Below are 12,869 nucleotides of genomic sequence, written 5' to 3' on the forward strand. Positions count from 1 at the left end.
GGTTTTTAAAGACTTAGTAAGCTTAAAGGTTAATGTTCGTAGTCAGATTGATTTAGAATAAGAGCGTACTTCTATACTTACGTTCTATACGAGCCACCTAATACTACGAGCTTCTAACGATATAGGAAGGCGCGAACACCCGTAAGAAGCTCGCGGCGAGGTTATCTAACGGGGTTAGTAAGCTCGTAGTAAGATTAGGTAGTAGAGTTAAGCCGCGTAAGGCAGTTGTATATACGGAGTGAAGTGAGCTAAAGGGTCGTAGGCTAGGAAGCTACGACGAAGGAAGCTGAAGCTTTAGGATCTCTTTTGTTATCGATTCAAGTATATGGGCGATCAGGCTGGCCGCCTCAGGCTGACACAGGTGTGTCAGGGTCTAGTAGGGGAGGATGTGACGTTCTTATCCGAACACACCGCCGGCTTGGCGCTCAGCTTTGTATTTAGAGTTTTCTCAGGTAGCTTTTCTGTATCTCAGATTCACACTCGCCAAGGTTCTCACACTATGTAGACGGCGAAGCAGTGTGTCTGAGCTTCAGACAGCTTTGAACGCCACATGTCTCTTACTTCTTCTCAACAGTCTCAACAGCCTCGACTCTCTCGGCGCCCGGCTTCTCGATAGTAGCGACACTGTGCCCCCTCTCAACATCAGCAACCTTTGCCTCGTTCATGGCGATTGCGTCACCTCCAATGACAGCATTCTCGAAGTGGCTACCACGCTTCTCTGGGCCTAGTGCAGCGGTGACAGCGATACCCATGGCGATGATAGCAGTGGCGACGCCCATGACAGGTCCGTAGCTAGGGACGCGATCGCCATTTCCCAGAGTGATGAGCTTGGACTCGGCAACGGCGTTCACGATCTGGGCTGATGGCGAGGAGATCATGTTACCGAGTTGGTATGTGACTGCTGCATGTTAGCTTTGTACGGACAAAGTCTTGTTGGGTGCACTCACTGCCAGGGAATGAAGATCGGAAGGCCGGTGGGGACAGCTCGTTGAGGTGAATGGGAATGACACCCCAAGCGCCCTGCACGAAGAACTGGATCATGAAGCCGCTGGCCGACAGACCGCCCAGAGTCGTAGGCAAGATCCAGGCGGGAATGATCAGTGCGCTGATGATAGCGCTAACGACCATAGCACGTCTGCGACCGACCCATTGGCTGAGGTAGCCAATGACCGTGCCACCAACACAAGCACCAGTCTTCATCAGAATACTAGCAATCGATGCATCGTGGTTCTCCATCTCCTTCTGCGTGCGCATGAATGTCGTGTACGAGTCTTGGCTGGTGTGGCTGTAGTAGTTGAACCACGTCATGAGAATGATGCAGTAGATGCACATCTTCCATTCCTTGGCCAGCATTCTCTTCGTCTCAGCCCAGAACACTCCGGGTGCTGCGCCCTTGTGGCCAGCTGCTTTGCGCTCACGGAACTGCTTGGACTCGGGGAAGGCTACGCGGATCAGACCGACTGCGATCGACATGCCGGCTGCGATCCAGAAGACGGTTTTCCATGACTCGACACTGCCACCGACACCGAGGTTGGCGCAGGCTGCGCAGACGTAGCCGAAGGAGTAGCCCTGTTGCATGATGCCAGACATGAGACCTCGAGCCTCGACGGGACCTGATAGCAAAAGGTCAGCAGATGTCTCGGATACGCGAAGATGCCTAGCACTATTCAGTATACGCACAGTTCTCTAACGCCATGGCGACGGCGTTACCGTACACGCCACCCATGAACAGACCGAAAAGACTGCGCACAGCCAAGAACTGCCCGAAAGTGGTGGAATAGATGGTGGCGATCTGCAAAATGCCGAGAATGATCATGTTGATGACCATAGGCCATTTCCGTCCGAACTGATCACCCGCAAGACCGAACACAGCAGCACCAACAGACCGAAGGAGCAAGGTAAGTGTGATAGCAGTGGTGATGTTGGTGTTCGAGGTGTCATAGTATGCGGCCAGCTTCACGGTCTGAATTGATAGTGCGTGGAAGTCGAAGGCATCTGCTGTCCAAGAGGCGAAACCGACGATGAAGAAGAGCCATCCTTGTGCCGAGAGTTGTCTGAATAGAGAGATTGGGTTCCTGAGAGGTGCGGGTGCTTGCCACTCGAAGCGACTTTCGCCGTACTCTATGTGACAAGTCGATGTTAGCTATACTCGAGATGCGTGGACATCCGTCAAGAGACTCGTGCTTCGTGTGGAGTGGCGAGTGCACACATATGTATGAGTCGACCGACATGTGAATATACGCACCATTGGTAATCTCGACTCGCTGCTTCCACCGAAAAAGGTCGCCAAAGGATTGCTTTGCGGTGGCAAGAACGCCAGTTGCAATTGGCTCTGCTGGTACGCCGGTAGCCTGCATCGTGAAGGTGGTCGTGTGCGAGGCGTTGTAGTGGGAAGCTCGTCCTTGGAAGCTGAGGACCAAGGTCTTATGTGCGACTTGTATACAATCAAGCTTGACGGAAGCTACGTGACAGCTTGCTTAGCAGGACAAGACTTGGAGGCGCGACTCGGTGTGCAAAAGGTGGCGGTCACACGACTTGCTAGGCGTGCCAGGGAGCTTTTGAAGTGTCTCACACCAGCGTAGCTAGGTCCGGTAGCATCCACTCGAATCTGCAGCATTGACCAGCAGCTTCTTGTACCTCGTTACATGGCATGATCGGAATTGTTGACTTGTGCATCCTGCCGTCGCCCAGGCCTTGGCCAACTCCCTCACTGATGCCCTCTGATTGTGCCGCTTACCACTTGAGCCTCTTCCCTCACCGTCGTGGTCTCCATATCTCTACTTGCCGTCCTTGGCGGGAGCCTCAACAGCACGATGCAAAGGCCGCAATATTCTCGTGCATCTCATCGACCGTATCCTCCCGATCCACGCAGCTGAAAAAACTCGTCCATCTGCCGAAAGTGGATTTTCCAGGATGACAGTGACATCTGCGAGGCTCGGAGCCCCGCCAAAGGCAAGAGACCGCCACGAGTCGACCGGCATTGCTTGCACGACCCAAGGAATGTGACGTCCAGTTGGAGCCCTTGCGGGCCAACGACCGTCCAGAGCCAAGCAGTAATGCTAGTACAGCCAAGCGATCTTCATTGGATCCCAAGACCGCTTATGCATCTTGTGGTCTTGGACTCACGACCCCGTGGTATCTCTCCACGTGATACGAGCTATCGGACCTGGAGTACTCCACGGGGCAGTGGGGATGTCTCGCCATCCCCGTGGTTGTGGAGCATTTCCCCAAAACCCCAAAGTGCCGTGCGCTGTGCGGTATCGTGGTGTCGTGCACTTGCCGGTCGACTTGGCAGGCGAACAGCTACGGTCCGGTTTCCATCTTCGAATGCTGTGCCGCCGGGTTGCTGATTTTGGCATGTCGGACTGTCATCTCCGAGACTGGTGCATCGGATTTCTCACCGCAAGCAAGGTGGATATGGAGGATGTCTGGCCTAGACTTCGAGCGCTCTTCGCGTGTAGCACAGTGGATATTTTGTTCTTGTGAGTCAAGAAATGTGGCAATGATTGGAAATGGGCCATGGACAGGATATTGTCTGTCATGTGTCCAAGAGGTCAAGGCGGGAGACACCGGGTGTCGGCGCCCGGCCGTCGCCTGTTGGAGGAGCTCTGAGCCGCGAAGGATTCGTCCCGTCATGGTGTGAGAGGATGAGCGAGCTTTGCGACCTCATGTCATTCGAAATCTTCTTTGTAGTCCGATGAACAAGTCAGGTTACGAACATGTGTTTATGAACATGAAGAGGCGACGTCTGTTTTGCCAGAAACAGAATTCCGATCTAGTCTCCACCAGTCCTGTCCTCTGGAAACGATCGACGCCGATCGTGCGGATGTTTTCCAGCGAACCGCTCTCGCATCCTTACTCAGCATGCATCGAACGTGCAGCTGGCTCAATGTACATCGATGGCGGGCAACACGAGCCCAGCGACACGATCGAGGACACGAATCGTTTATGAGATCTTCGGACTCGTCAAGGCAGGTACGAACAAGCCCACTATCACAAAGCAGTGCAGCCGATGATCGCGGCCTACCGCTTTGAACTCCTGAAACAGACCATATCGTGAAACAAGACTCTGATCACGATCTCACTCGTGCAACAAAGCAAATTCAGCTTCATGTCGAAAGACATCTGCCCCACAGTCACAAGATGCATAAGGTAGCCCTCAGCATGAGATCGAGGTGATGTGTCAGGACGACTTCAGCCAGCGTAACAATGAGCCACCCATCCTCCTGACCAGCATAGCTTTGATGCTTCACCACCACCTTGCCCATCCAAAATATCCAGCACACCCGTCTCCCCATTCTCAACCATGCGAACCTCAGCAGACATCTCCCCCCTCGCCACCACCCCCGAACACGAACGGATCCCCTCTGCCCTCTACGACGAAACAGTCAGCATCCGCCCGCTCCCAACCGGCTACTCCACCAAACCCGACATCGGTCATGACGAGTACTACCTCTTTCCCTCAGAAACAAAGCGAATCCTAGTCCGCTGGCAGGGAGAATTGCATCTGCATCCTGTGCGAGTACGGACGTGAGAGTGCAGGATGTGCAGAAGAGGCTGTGCCCGGGCGGAGGAGTGCTGGGGATCGAGTATGGATGTTCCGGGAGGAGGAAGATGAAGTGGTTGAATGGTGGGAAGAAGAGGCTGTGGAAGGAGTGGATGGCTTGTGAGAAGATGGGTGGGAAGGGGGCTGGGGAGAGTGTGTTGGTGGTGAGAAGTGGGTGAGGTGATGGCTGCTAGCGGTGGCGCAGAGAGTGCTTGTGTACCCCATACTCTGCGTGTGTCAAGATGGCTAGAACTGCGGGTGTAGTGGCTTAGTGCCCCATACAACAATGCTGCGCGACTGTCGTTAGAGTTGATGCGATATGCTGTGGTGTTGTCGTGACTCACCCTTTCATATATGCGTGTATCCTCCTCGTGACGGATTCTTTGCGCACTTTGGCGAGAAATACCTGCACTTCTTCCGGCGACCAGCCAAGTATACGGGTGAAAGGTGCCATGGTGAAGCCTTCGACTCCTTCTAGCCAGTTGAGACAGCAATACTGCAACCATGTTAGTGCTATATTATTCAGTCGATGTTTGTAGGATTAAATGTACCCTGCCGATCTCCTTCATCTTGGGATCTTTAGGCCAATCGTTCATAGGCCGCTTGAAGATGTGCATGTGCACGTTCTCAAACCCAGTCTCACGCATCCAGCGCTCATAATCCTCGGCCATCGGCGGGCTGGCGCCAATCTTACCAAAAGCGTCCTCCATCAGGCTCGTCCACTGTCTCAGCGCAGCGTCTTCTGGCAGTGAATCGTCATCGCAGAAGGTGCCGAATTGGATCTCAACACCTTGTAGAGAACCGCCAGGCTTCAGAGCATCAAAGGCACGCTTATACAGCTCGCCAATGTTTTTCACGCTGCCGACAAGAAAGCGGTGCTGGATCATGTCGAAGCGGTTCGAGCCAAATGTCCACTCATGGTCGAAGTCGTCGATCTGGAATTGGCAGTTGGGCGGAACCCATCCTGGCTGTATGGGCGAGAGGTCTGTTCCTAGCACCTGGCAGTCGGGGTACTGATCGGCCATGTCTATGCACCAAATGCCTGTGCCGGTGCCCAGATCCAAGATCTCGGTGGGGTTCTCGACCAACGGGCACAGAAATAGCTTGCCGTCCATCTGCAGGATCTGGTTCTGGTGCTCTATGTCCTGCCTCTCCATCTCCTTTTCATCGTTGGGAAAGTAGTGCTTCCCGGCCTGGTAGCCATGATAGCGTCTGCCATTCTCGAACTGAAATTTGGTGGCTGCGGATCTGAGGGAGGTGCTGCTGCTCGCGAGGGACTCCCGGTCGCCACCGAAGGTGCTATCGTGCTCGTGCTCGTCTGCCTCCATGGTCGCGGACGATACCGTGTTGCTCCGAGATGGCGGCGCTGGTGCTGGAGTCGTGGTGGCCACGATGGGAAGAACATTGTCGGCGGCCACCGTCGCCGACATTGGGCCTGTCACAATGCGGACGAATTTTCTGCTGGCGGCCGCAGAAACGAGCGTCCGTCGTCCCAGCTGTATGGAAGCGAAGGCTTGCGCAGATGCGAATGCCATGTGGCACAGTAATGGCCCCTGCTGATGAGCACTGCTCGGCGCCCGATGGCAGGCCCGGCCGAGCCGAGACGATGCTTTCACTAGCTGTCACTAACAATATTTGCCGACTGTCGGGCACATCCATGGATGCAGGGGCCATCAATATCATTATCATCCATTGCGGTTTCCCTTTCTGCAGAACAAATCACGATATCTTTCTTCACTTCCGCTTCGTCCTATGCCTATCGCCACTCCTCACCGATCGAGATCCCGAGCGACGTGGCGGTCGCAGCACGCGAACAGCACGCGAGTTGCACGGCATGAGACCCTGCACAAAAAAGCAAGGAAGAGTCGCTTCCCCTGCTGCACCTCCCGAGTCCCAATATGGTGCGCGCACCCTTGCACGGCACGGCACTTCTCGCCAACGTGCGTTCAGCGTGTCCGCCTTTTGGCACTTATGCACTGTCGTCGATAACACCACCCGGAACACGTGCCCGTGGCGCCTAACTTCGAAGTTGCAGATTCACCCTTGCGACCTTGCGGCGTGTGAAGCGGCGGGTAGTTCCTTCCCCACGACCTAGTGCTGTCTCTAGCCGCTCCCCAATTCCCGATGGAACAAGTCCGCGTCAGACAGGTGCCACCTCAACAACTTCAATCTGTCACAAGCTCAAAAAGCCATTTGTAACTTACCAACAGACCGGATCTTGGGATACTGCTCCCTGCCAGCATGACGCTCGCCAACGAATCCTTCGCACACGCGACCGGCTACGCCCACCACCAACATGAACACCACATCACCGGCGCCCACCTCATTGGCAGCGTGCCCCTTCCTGACGCCGAGGCCGTCTTTCGACAATGTGCTGCGAATCTCCCTGCCCGACTGAAGCGCATACCGGATGGCGAGACGGGCGACAGGCAGCTGTTCACCACCTTCCAGGCGCAGCTCTTCGGCATATACCCGCCGATGATGACCGAGTTCGTGCACAACGCTCCCATCCAAGACAAGCACTTCACACCCGAGCAGATCCAAGAAGGCATCGACATCCTCACGAAAGTTGACCTCCACACCGGCTACGACGATGTTGCCATCGAGAGCTACGCCATCTTCCGCAGACTCAAGGACGAGGGTGTGATTCCGCTAGATGTCAAGTTCCAAGTGAGCTTGCCGTCAATTCCGAACGTGATTGGGCCGTTTGTGCAACACGCATTCCAGGCCATTGTCGAGCCCATCTATGAAGCAGCACTCTTCCGCGCTATTCGACGGATACAAGAGCGCATTCCACACGAGGACCTAGCTATTCAGATCGACATCGCACTAGACACTGCTTACTGGGAGGCACTGAACCCGGACACTGTCAGGGAGAACTCCGGCCTGGAGTGGTTCCGGCCATGGTTCAAGGGCGATGTGAAGCAGTATCAAACAGACTACATCGTCCGATTCATCAGCCAAGTGGACGATGATGTCGAGGTCGGACTGCACAACTGCTATGGTGAGCATGCACATTACCCTCATCTCGACGCTCTTCTGACACTATTCTAGGTGACATGCAACACCAGCACTGGCACGAGCCCGCATCTCTCGCCGTAGTCGTCGAGCGAGCACTCTGGGTTTACAGCGCCTCACCACGCAAGATCAACTTCTTCCACTGCCCCGTGCCGAAGAGTGCCGAGGGCCACATCGACGCCTACTTGGATCCACTAAAGTATCTCCTCCCAGTCTTGAGACAGCACGAGACCGACCTCTACCTCGGTCTGGTCCACGAGCACAAGCCGGACCTCACCAAGAAGTACATCGCGGCCGCGAAGAAAGTGGTGCCCATCTTTGGCGTGGCGGCGGAGTGCGGTGGTGGCAGGACGCCTTGGGAGGATTTCGAGGATGTGCTGAAGATCTCGAAGGACGTCTCGGAGCCTGTGGTTGTTGTTGATGCGGTAGCAGGTGCTGAGAGTGCGTGTTGACTAGGCAGGCTGCGGCCGAAGCTGTAATGGGATATGCGCTATGGGTCAGATTCAGATTGCGAGCGGACACTTTCTAGGTTGTGTGCATAGGGGCACGGGAGGTTTAGGTCTGTCGGGGACATGGAGTTGATCGTGGCTTAGGGTGGATGGACTGTGTCATTTTCGAGTGGTGTCGTATGCCTTCAAATACCTATGCTTCACGACCGCTCAGGAGATGATCAACATCACATCTCCCCGCATCGCCTGTCCAGCAGTTCTTAAGTCACGGGTTTTGCATCATCGAGTGCGTCTTGATTTTGGATCTCTCACATGTTTGAACGAGTGAATTGTGGTAAGACTAAGTTGCAATCTACAGATATTGCCCATGGGCTGAAACAGTCAACCACTGATCTTGTTGCTTATGCATATGACCGCTTGCTTGGCGGTCTCGCTGCCTGCCTGCCACTCCAACCCTCTCTCCTATTTACAAGTAAGAGCTCATACTAGAGACCACATCGGCCGGCTGAGACCATCTACATCATATCCACGACCTGGCACATCCGCATGGTTGGAGAGTTTGGACACCTCAGCAAAGCGCAGACAATCTATCGATGGCGAAGACCAATCACCGCGAATGGCTTTTCCTAGTCCGTTCATCGTGGAAGCATCTCAAGAGCACAAACGGACCATGATCATGCTACATGGTCGTGGCATGACTGGCAGAGATCTGAGCGGTGAAATGCTCGGGATCTGCGGCTCTGCGGTGTCTGATGATGTAGAAGCAGGTCTGAACCTTCAAGGGTATTTTCCTGATATGAGGTTCATCTTTCCAACGGTAGGTGGGCAGGCAGTCATGTGCGCCGCAAGGGATTGCATGCGGCAGATCACGTAGGCCTTCGCAGACAATTCCTCGCCTCATATCAGCGGTCTCTAACGTTTCTTCCTTAGGCCAGCACTCATCGATCCAAGTACTTCAACAATGCAGTCATCAATCAATGGTTCGACTCGCCTCCCGTTCAGGACCAGGGCCATTGCCAAGACGAAGACTGCCATGTTGATGGCTTGAAAGAGTCAAGGACATACCTGAAGAACCTTGTGGATGCCGAAGTCGCAGTTGTTGGCGCTAAAAACGTCTTCATCGGCGGCTTCAGTCAGGGCTGTGCGATGGCGCTGCACTTTTTGCTGAGCTCCGAAGGGGAATTGGGTGGATTTGTGGGGATGAGTGGATGGATGCCGATGGTCCAGAGCTTGGAAAAGACTCTGGAGCAGGAAGAAGACGCTCCGACCAGTGTCTGTAATTTTGTGCGAGAGACCATGGGACTACGACCGCTCGAAGTAGCACCATATCTCGCAACACCAGTGGTATGTGAATAAATGCAGACGAAGCGATTGCAGTGAGACTTACGCCTTTTGTAGCTCCTCGGCCATGGCACTCTTGACGACATTGTCATACTTTCCAAAGGCCAGCGTGCTGCGGCATTCCTTAGGGACTTGGGCATGCAAGTAACCTGGAAAGAGTACGCCATCGGCCATTGTTACGAAGTTTCTCGCCAGATCGACGACATTGTGGCGTTCCTGCAGAGACGTGGGCGTGTTTGAGAGGTGGAGACGTTACATTGAAGGTCAGTGCCATTTACATATAGCCACCTGCATCCGTTCGTTCTTCCTTCACGTTATGGGGGCCAGACACAGAGAACCAATCTGGACCAGATCTCCGCTCCTGGAAGTCGAAATCCCCTTATCAATCTCCTTGATCCTAGGCATTGAACATTTATCGATCCTCCGGATCATTCTAACACTTCGAACCATTCACAGGCGTGCATAAGGTCAGCCGTGATGTTCTTTCAAACCACAATATCTGGTCATGCACTGTAGACCAACTTCTAGTCAGTGAAGATCGTGCATACAACTCGGTTTGGCGCAGGACCGTGGAGTTTGTAGCTTGGCTAGAGCCGCTAACGGAATCCTTGGTGCCCGGTTGGCTTTGGCAATATATCGATCGAGCGACTTGGTCCAGCGTATGCGTCGTTGGCCGTGATCTGTTGTTCGTATGAATTCGAATTGGGAAAGGGGATTGCACGTCCGCCCGACCCACGGCTGACACCTATGCAGTGCCATGGTCTCCCGCATGTGCGTCGACGGAGGTGAGACACGAATCAGTGACCAGTCTTCTCTTGAAGAGATGTCCCATGACCAGAGTACTGCTTGTTCGAGCCAACCGTTCTTCGCATGTCTTCAAGGCTGATGGAACAGGGATGGCGCCCAATAGTCGTCCGAGATCTTGTCCGTGGGGACCATAGCCGAACATGCTATACGAGCACTTTGAGGTCGGATCAGCCACGGAGGCTTAGGAATACAAAGATATGGCGTATTTATCGGACATTTGATGACCATGGGTAGTACGATTCTGAACATCTGGTGTTATACACAGCTGAGGAGGAGGAGGCCTAGCAAGGTGAAAGCAGTGGAGCAGTATCCATCGATGCAGTGATGTGCAGAGAGCGGTGCGGTGCCACGGGACAGTTTAAACGAATGTTAACTAGTCCTTTTAAAATTGTTTTCGGAATTGAAACGCCACAAGCGGAGAAAAGTTCGGCCGAAGCAGCCTCCAACTTCACGCCGGTAGATTAACAACACCTTGCCACTACCTTGCCTTGCGCATCCATTCACCCCATGCTATGCTCCTTTGTCGTTCGCTTATATCACCATCATTAGCAGCGGCTAGTCGATGCGCAATCTCATCTCACGCGCCATGCCATAGACCAATCGCAAGGCATGGCTACGCGAACACCAATCTTCATGCTGGTCGGACGATGAGCTTCAGCGACATGTCCGCTTCTGATTCGACATCCTCGCTATTCAAGCATACCTCTGGTAGATGGGTGTGAGTATCACGTGTTCCAAAACATTTATACCCTCGCTGAGGGACAAGTTACAACGAGGACAAACGTCTGGCGGAGCGAGAAAGAACCTTCAATGTTGGTGCGTTGCAGGCTCTCACTGCTCATGCAGTTGACCGGAAACCAGATGAAATAACCGGTATACGAAAGATAGGCGAATGCGCCTCCAATCGTCCGTTCGCTGTCCATTTTAAAGATGGCTTCAAGATCGTGGCGCGCATTCCGTACCCTTCGGTTGAGCCCAAAGGCCTTGTCGTCGCCAGCGAGGCAGCGACTATGACATTCCTCCGTCTCAAGAGGCTTCCGGTCCCGAAGATCTTGGGGCACTCTTGCTCCTCAGATAACCCTGCTGGCACAGAGTATATCTTGATGGAATTCTGTTCCGGAACAAATCTCGCCCGCATATGGGACGATCTCGAGGAAGCCAAACGAATCCAGGTCGCCACAAGCCTGGTAGATGTGGAGAAACGACTGTCCGATGTCCGCTTGCCAGCGAGCGGCAGTCTCTACTTTCTTCGAGATTTACCCGCAGATGCGACTAAGATTGCCGTGGATGCAGAGGACGTTGGCCGCCCGGACTCAAATTTCCTGGGTCCGACCACCGATCTTTCCTTCTGGTCTGGTAGGAGAAGCAGCCTTGATGTCGATCGAGGATCTTGTGAGTTCGGGTATCAAGCTCATGACGGCACGGCAAACTGACCATCGCTAGTCCCCACCCCAGAAGCTGCCATGGACTCTGGCGCCATCAAAGAGATGCGCTATCTGGAACAATATGGCCGGCCTCTTCTACCATTCAACCGCTTTCAAAGAGAGACATTCAAATTCGAGAAACAGCTGCCATCGGTTCATCTCGATAGTATACAAAAGTACCTACAGATCTCCAAGTACCTGATCCCTCGAGCTGAAGGCCCTCAGATGCCAATGTTGAGACATCCAGACCTTCGACCGGGCAATATCTTCGTCTCCAACGACTTGAAAATTACGGCGCTCATCGACTGGCAGCACAGTGTCGTGCAGCCTCTATTCTTGACCTGCGGCATACCAGAATTTCTAAACTCTCCATCGTGCTTTTCCGACACGTCCGAACGCCCGAGCACTTCGCCACGTGAGAGCGAAGGCCAAACCGAATGCCACCAAGCGTATGTAGAAATGACGGAACGCCACAATCCTGGCCACTTTGAGGCTCTTACGTATCCGTTCGCGGTTGGAAGGCAGAAGATCCATCGACTGGCCGGTGATCCATGGCAAGGTGACAACATTCCACTGCGCTCGAGTCTGATATTTGTTAAGCAGCACTGGGACCAGATCAGCTCAGATCCCGCTGTGCCTTGTCCGATCGTGTTCACGGAAGAGGAAGAACTGGAATGCCTCCGTCTTGACGATGCGGAGCAACAAGGTGTTGAGCAGTTGGAAGAATTCAAGAGAGCGATTGGTTTAGGTCCCGAAGGTTGGGTATCGAATGAGAACTACGATGCTGCGAAAGAAGCCATTGCTCGGATGAAACAGATGTCTCTGGATCAGGCAGATTCTGAAGAGGAGATGGTGGCGATTCGGGATCATTGGGTCTTCGATGATATCGATGAGGAAGAGTATTCGTGAAAAGACTAGGGGAGGTTCAGGCATGTTTGCGTCACTTCATTGCCATCAGATGCGTGGTTCAAGGGTCATGGGTAATCAGAAAGGGCGCATCCATGAACGACAGCATCGAAACAGGATATGTCGCCTCGGGCGCTCTTGCTTTGCGCCCTGCTGGAACCTCATCAGGGCCGACAACAGATCATACTGTCAACCTCGCACATATTTCACAGAGCGGGAGATCGTTCAGGATCGTGCTGTCCTGGACTGCGACAGCGACGCGAGCAGTCGCAATTCTCAGAGGCTGTTGCGATCGAAGGCCCTTTATTCAGCTCATTAAAGCGTCTCGCTACCAGCTCAGTAACAAAGTCACAATAGACGGAGTGAAGGTCGAATGGC

At 53.7% G+C, this 12,869-nt stretch overlaps 4 protein-coding genes across 4 annotated transcripts; 2 read left to right on the forward strand and 2 right to left on the reverse strand.

Moving 5' to 3' along the window:
* Window positions 1–557: 557 nt before the first annotated feature.
* Window positions 558–2,357, reverse strand: CLAFUR5_14592 (Carboxylic acid transporter; the record flags this gene model as incomplete). The annotated part of the gene is made up of 4 exons (XM_047913740.1): window positions 558–898; window positions 948–1,613; window positions 1,681–2,121; window positions 2,246–2,357. 4 exons carry the CDS (start codon window positions 2,355–2,357, stop codon window positions 558–560), a joined length of 1,560 nt encoding a protein of 519 aa, XP_047769511.1.
* A 2,435-nt stretch (window positions 2,358–4,792) lies between these two features.
* Window positions 4,793–5,976, reverse strand: CLAFUR5_14593 (Methyltransferase; the record flags this gene model as incomplete). Its single annotated transcript, XM_047913741.1, has 3 exons — window positions 4,793–4,835; window positions 4,891–5,042; window positions 5,098–5,976. The coding sequence occupies 3 exons, from the start codon at window positions 5,974–5,976 to the stop codon at window positions 4,793–4,795; spliced, it is 1,074 nt and encodes a 357-aa protein (XP_047769510.1).
* Window positions 5,977–6,787: 811 nt separating this feature from the next.
* CLAFUR5_14594 (Carboxylesterase) lies at window positions 6,788–9,594 on the forward strand (the record flags this gene model as incomplete). Its single annotated transcript, XM_047913742.1, has 4 exons — window positions 6,788–7,550; window positions 7,601–7,989; window positions 8,944–9,357; window positions 9,412–9,594. The coding sequence occupies 4 exons, from the start codon at window positions 6,788–6,790 to the stop codon at window positions 9,592–9,594; spliced, it is 1,749 nt and encodes a 582-aa protein (XP_047769513.1).
* Window positions 9,595–10,673: 1,079 nt separating this feature from the next.
* CLAFUR5_14595 (Altered inheritance of mitochondria protein 9, mitochondrial) lies at window positions 10,674–12,494 on the forward strand (the record flags this gene model as incomplete). The annotated part of the gene is made up of 3 exons (XM_047913743.1): window positions 10,674–10,879; window positions 10,928–11,553; window positions 11,605–12,494. 3 exons carry the CDS (start codon window positions 10,674–10,676, stop codon window positions 12,492–12,494), a joined length of 1,722 nt encoding a protein of 573 aa, XP_047769512.1.
* Window positions 12,495–12,869: the final 375 nt, after the last annotated feature.

The sequence above is a fragment of the Fulvia fulva genome, chromosome 13 (genome assembly GCF_020509005.1).
Source record: "Fulvia fulva chromosome 13, complete sequence".
NCBI classification, from domain to species: domain Eukaryota; kingdom Fungi; phylum Ascomycota; class Dothideomycetes; order Mycosphaerellales; family Mycosphaerellaceae; genus Fulvia; species Fulvia fulva.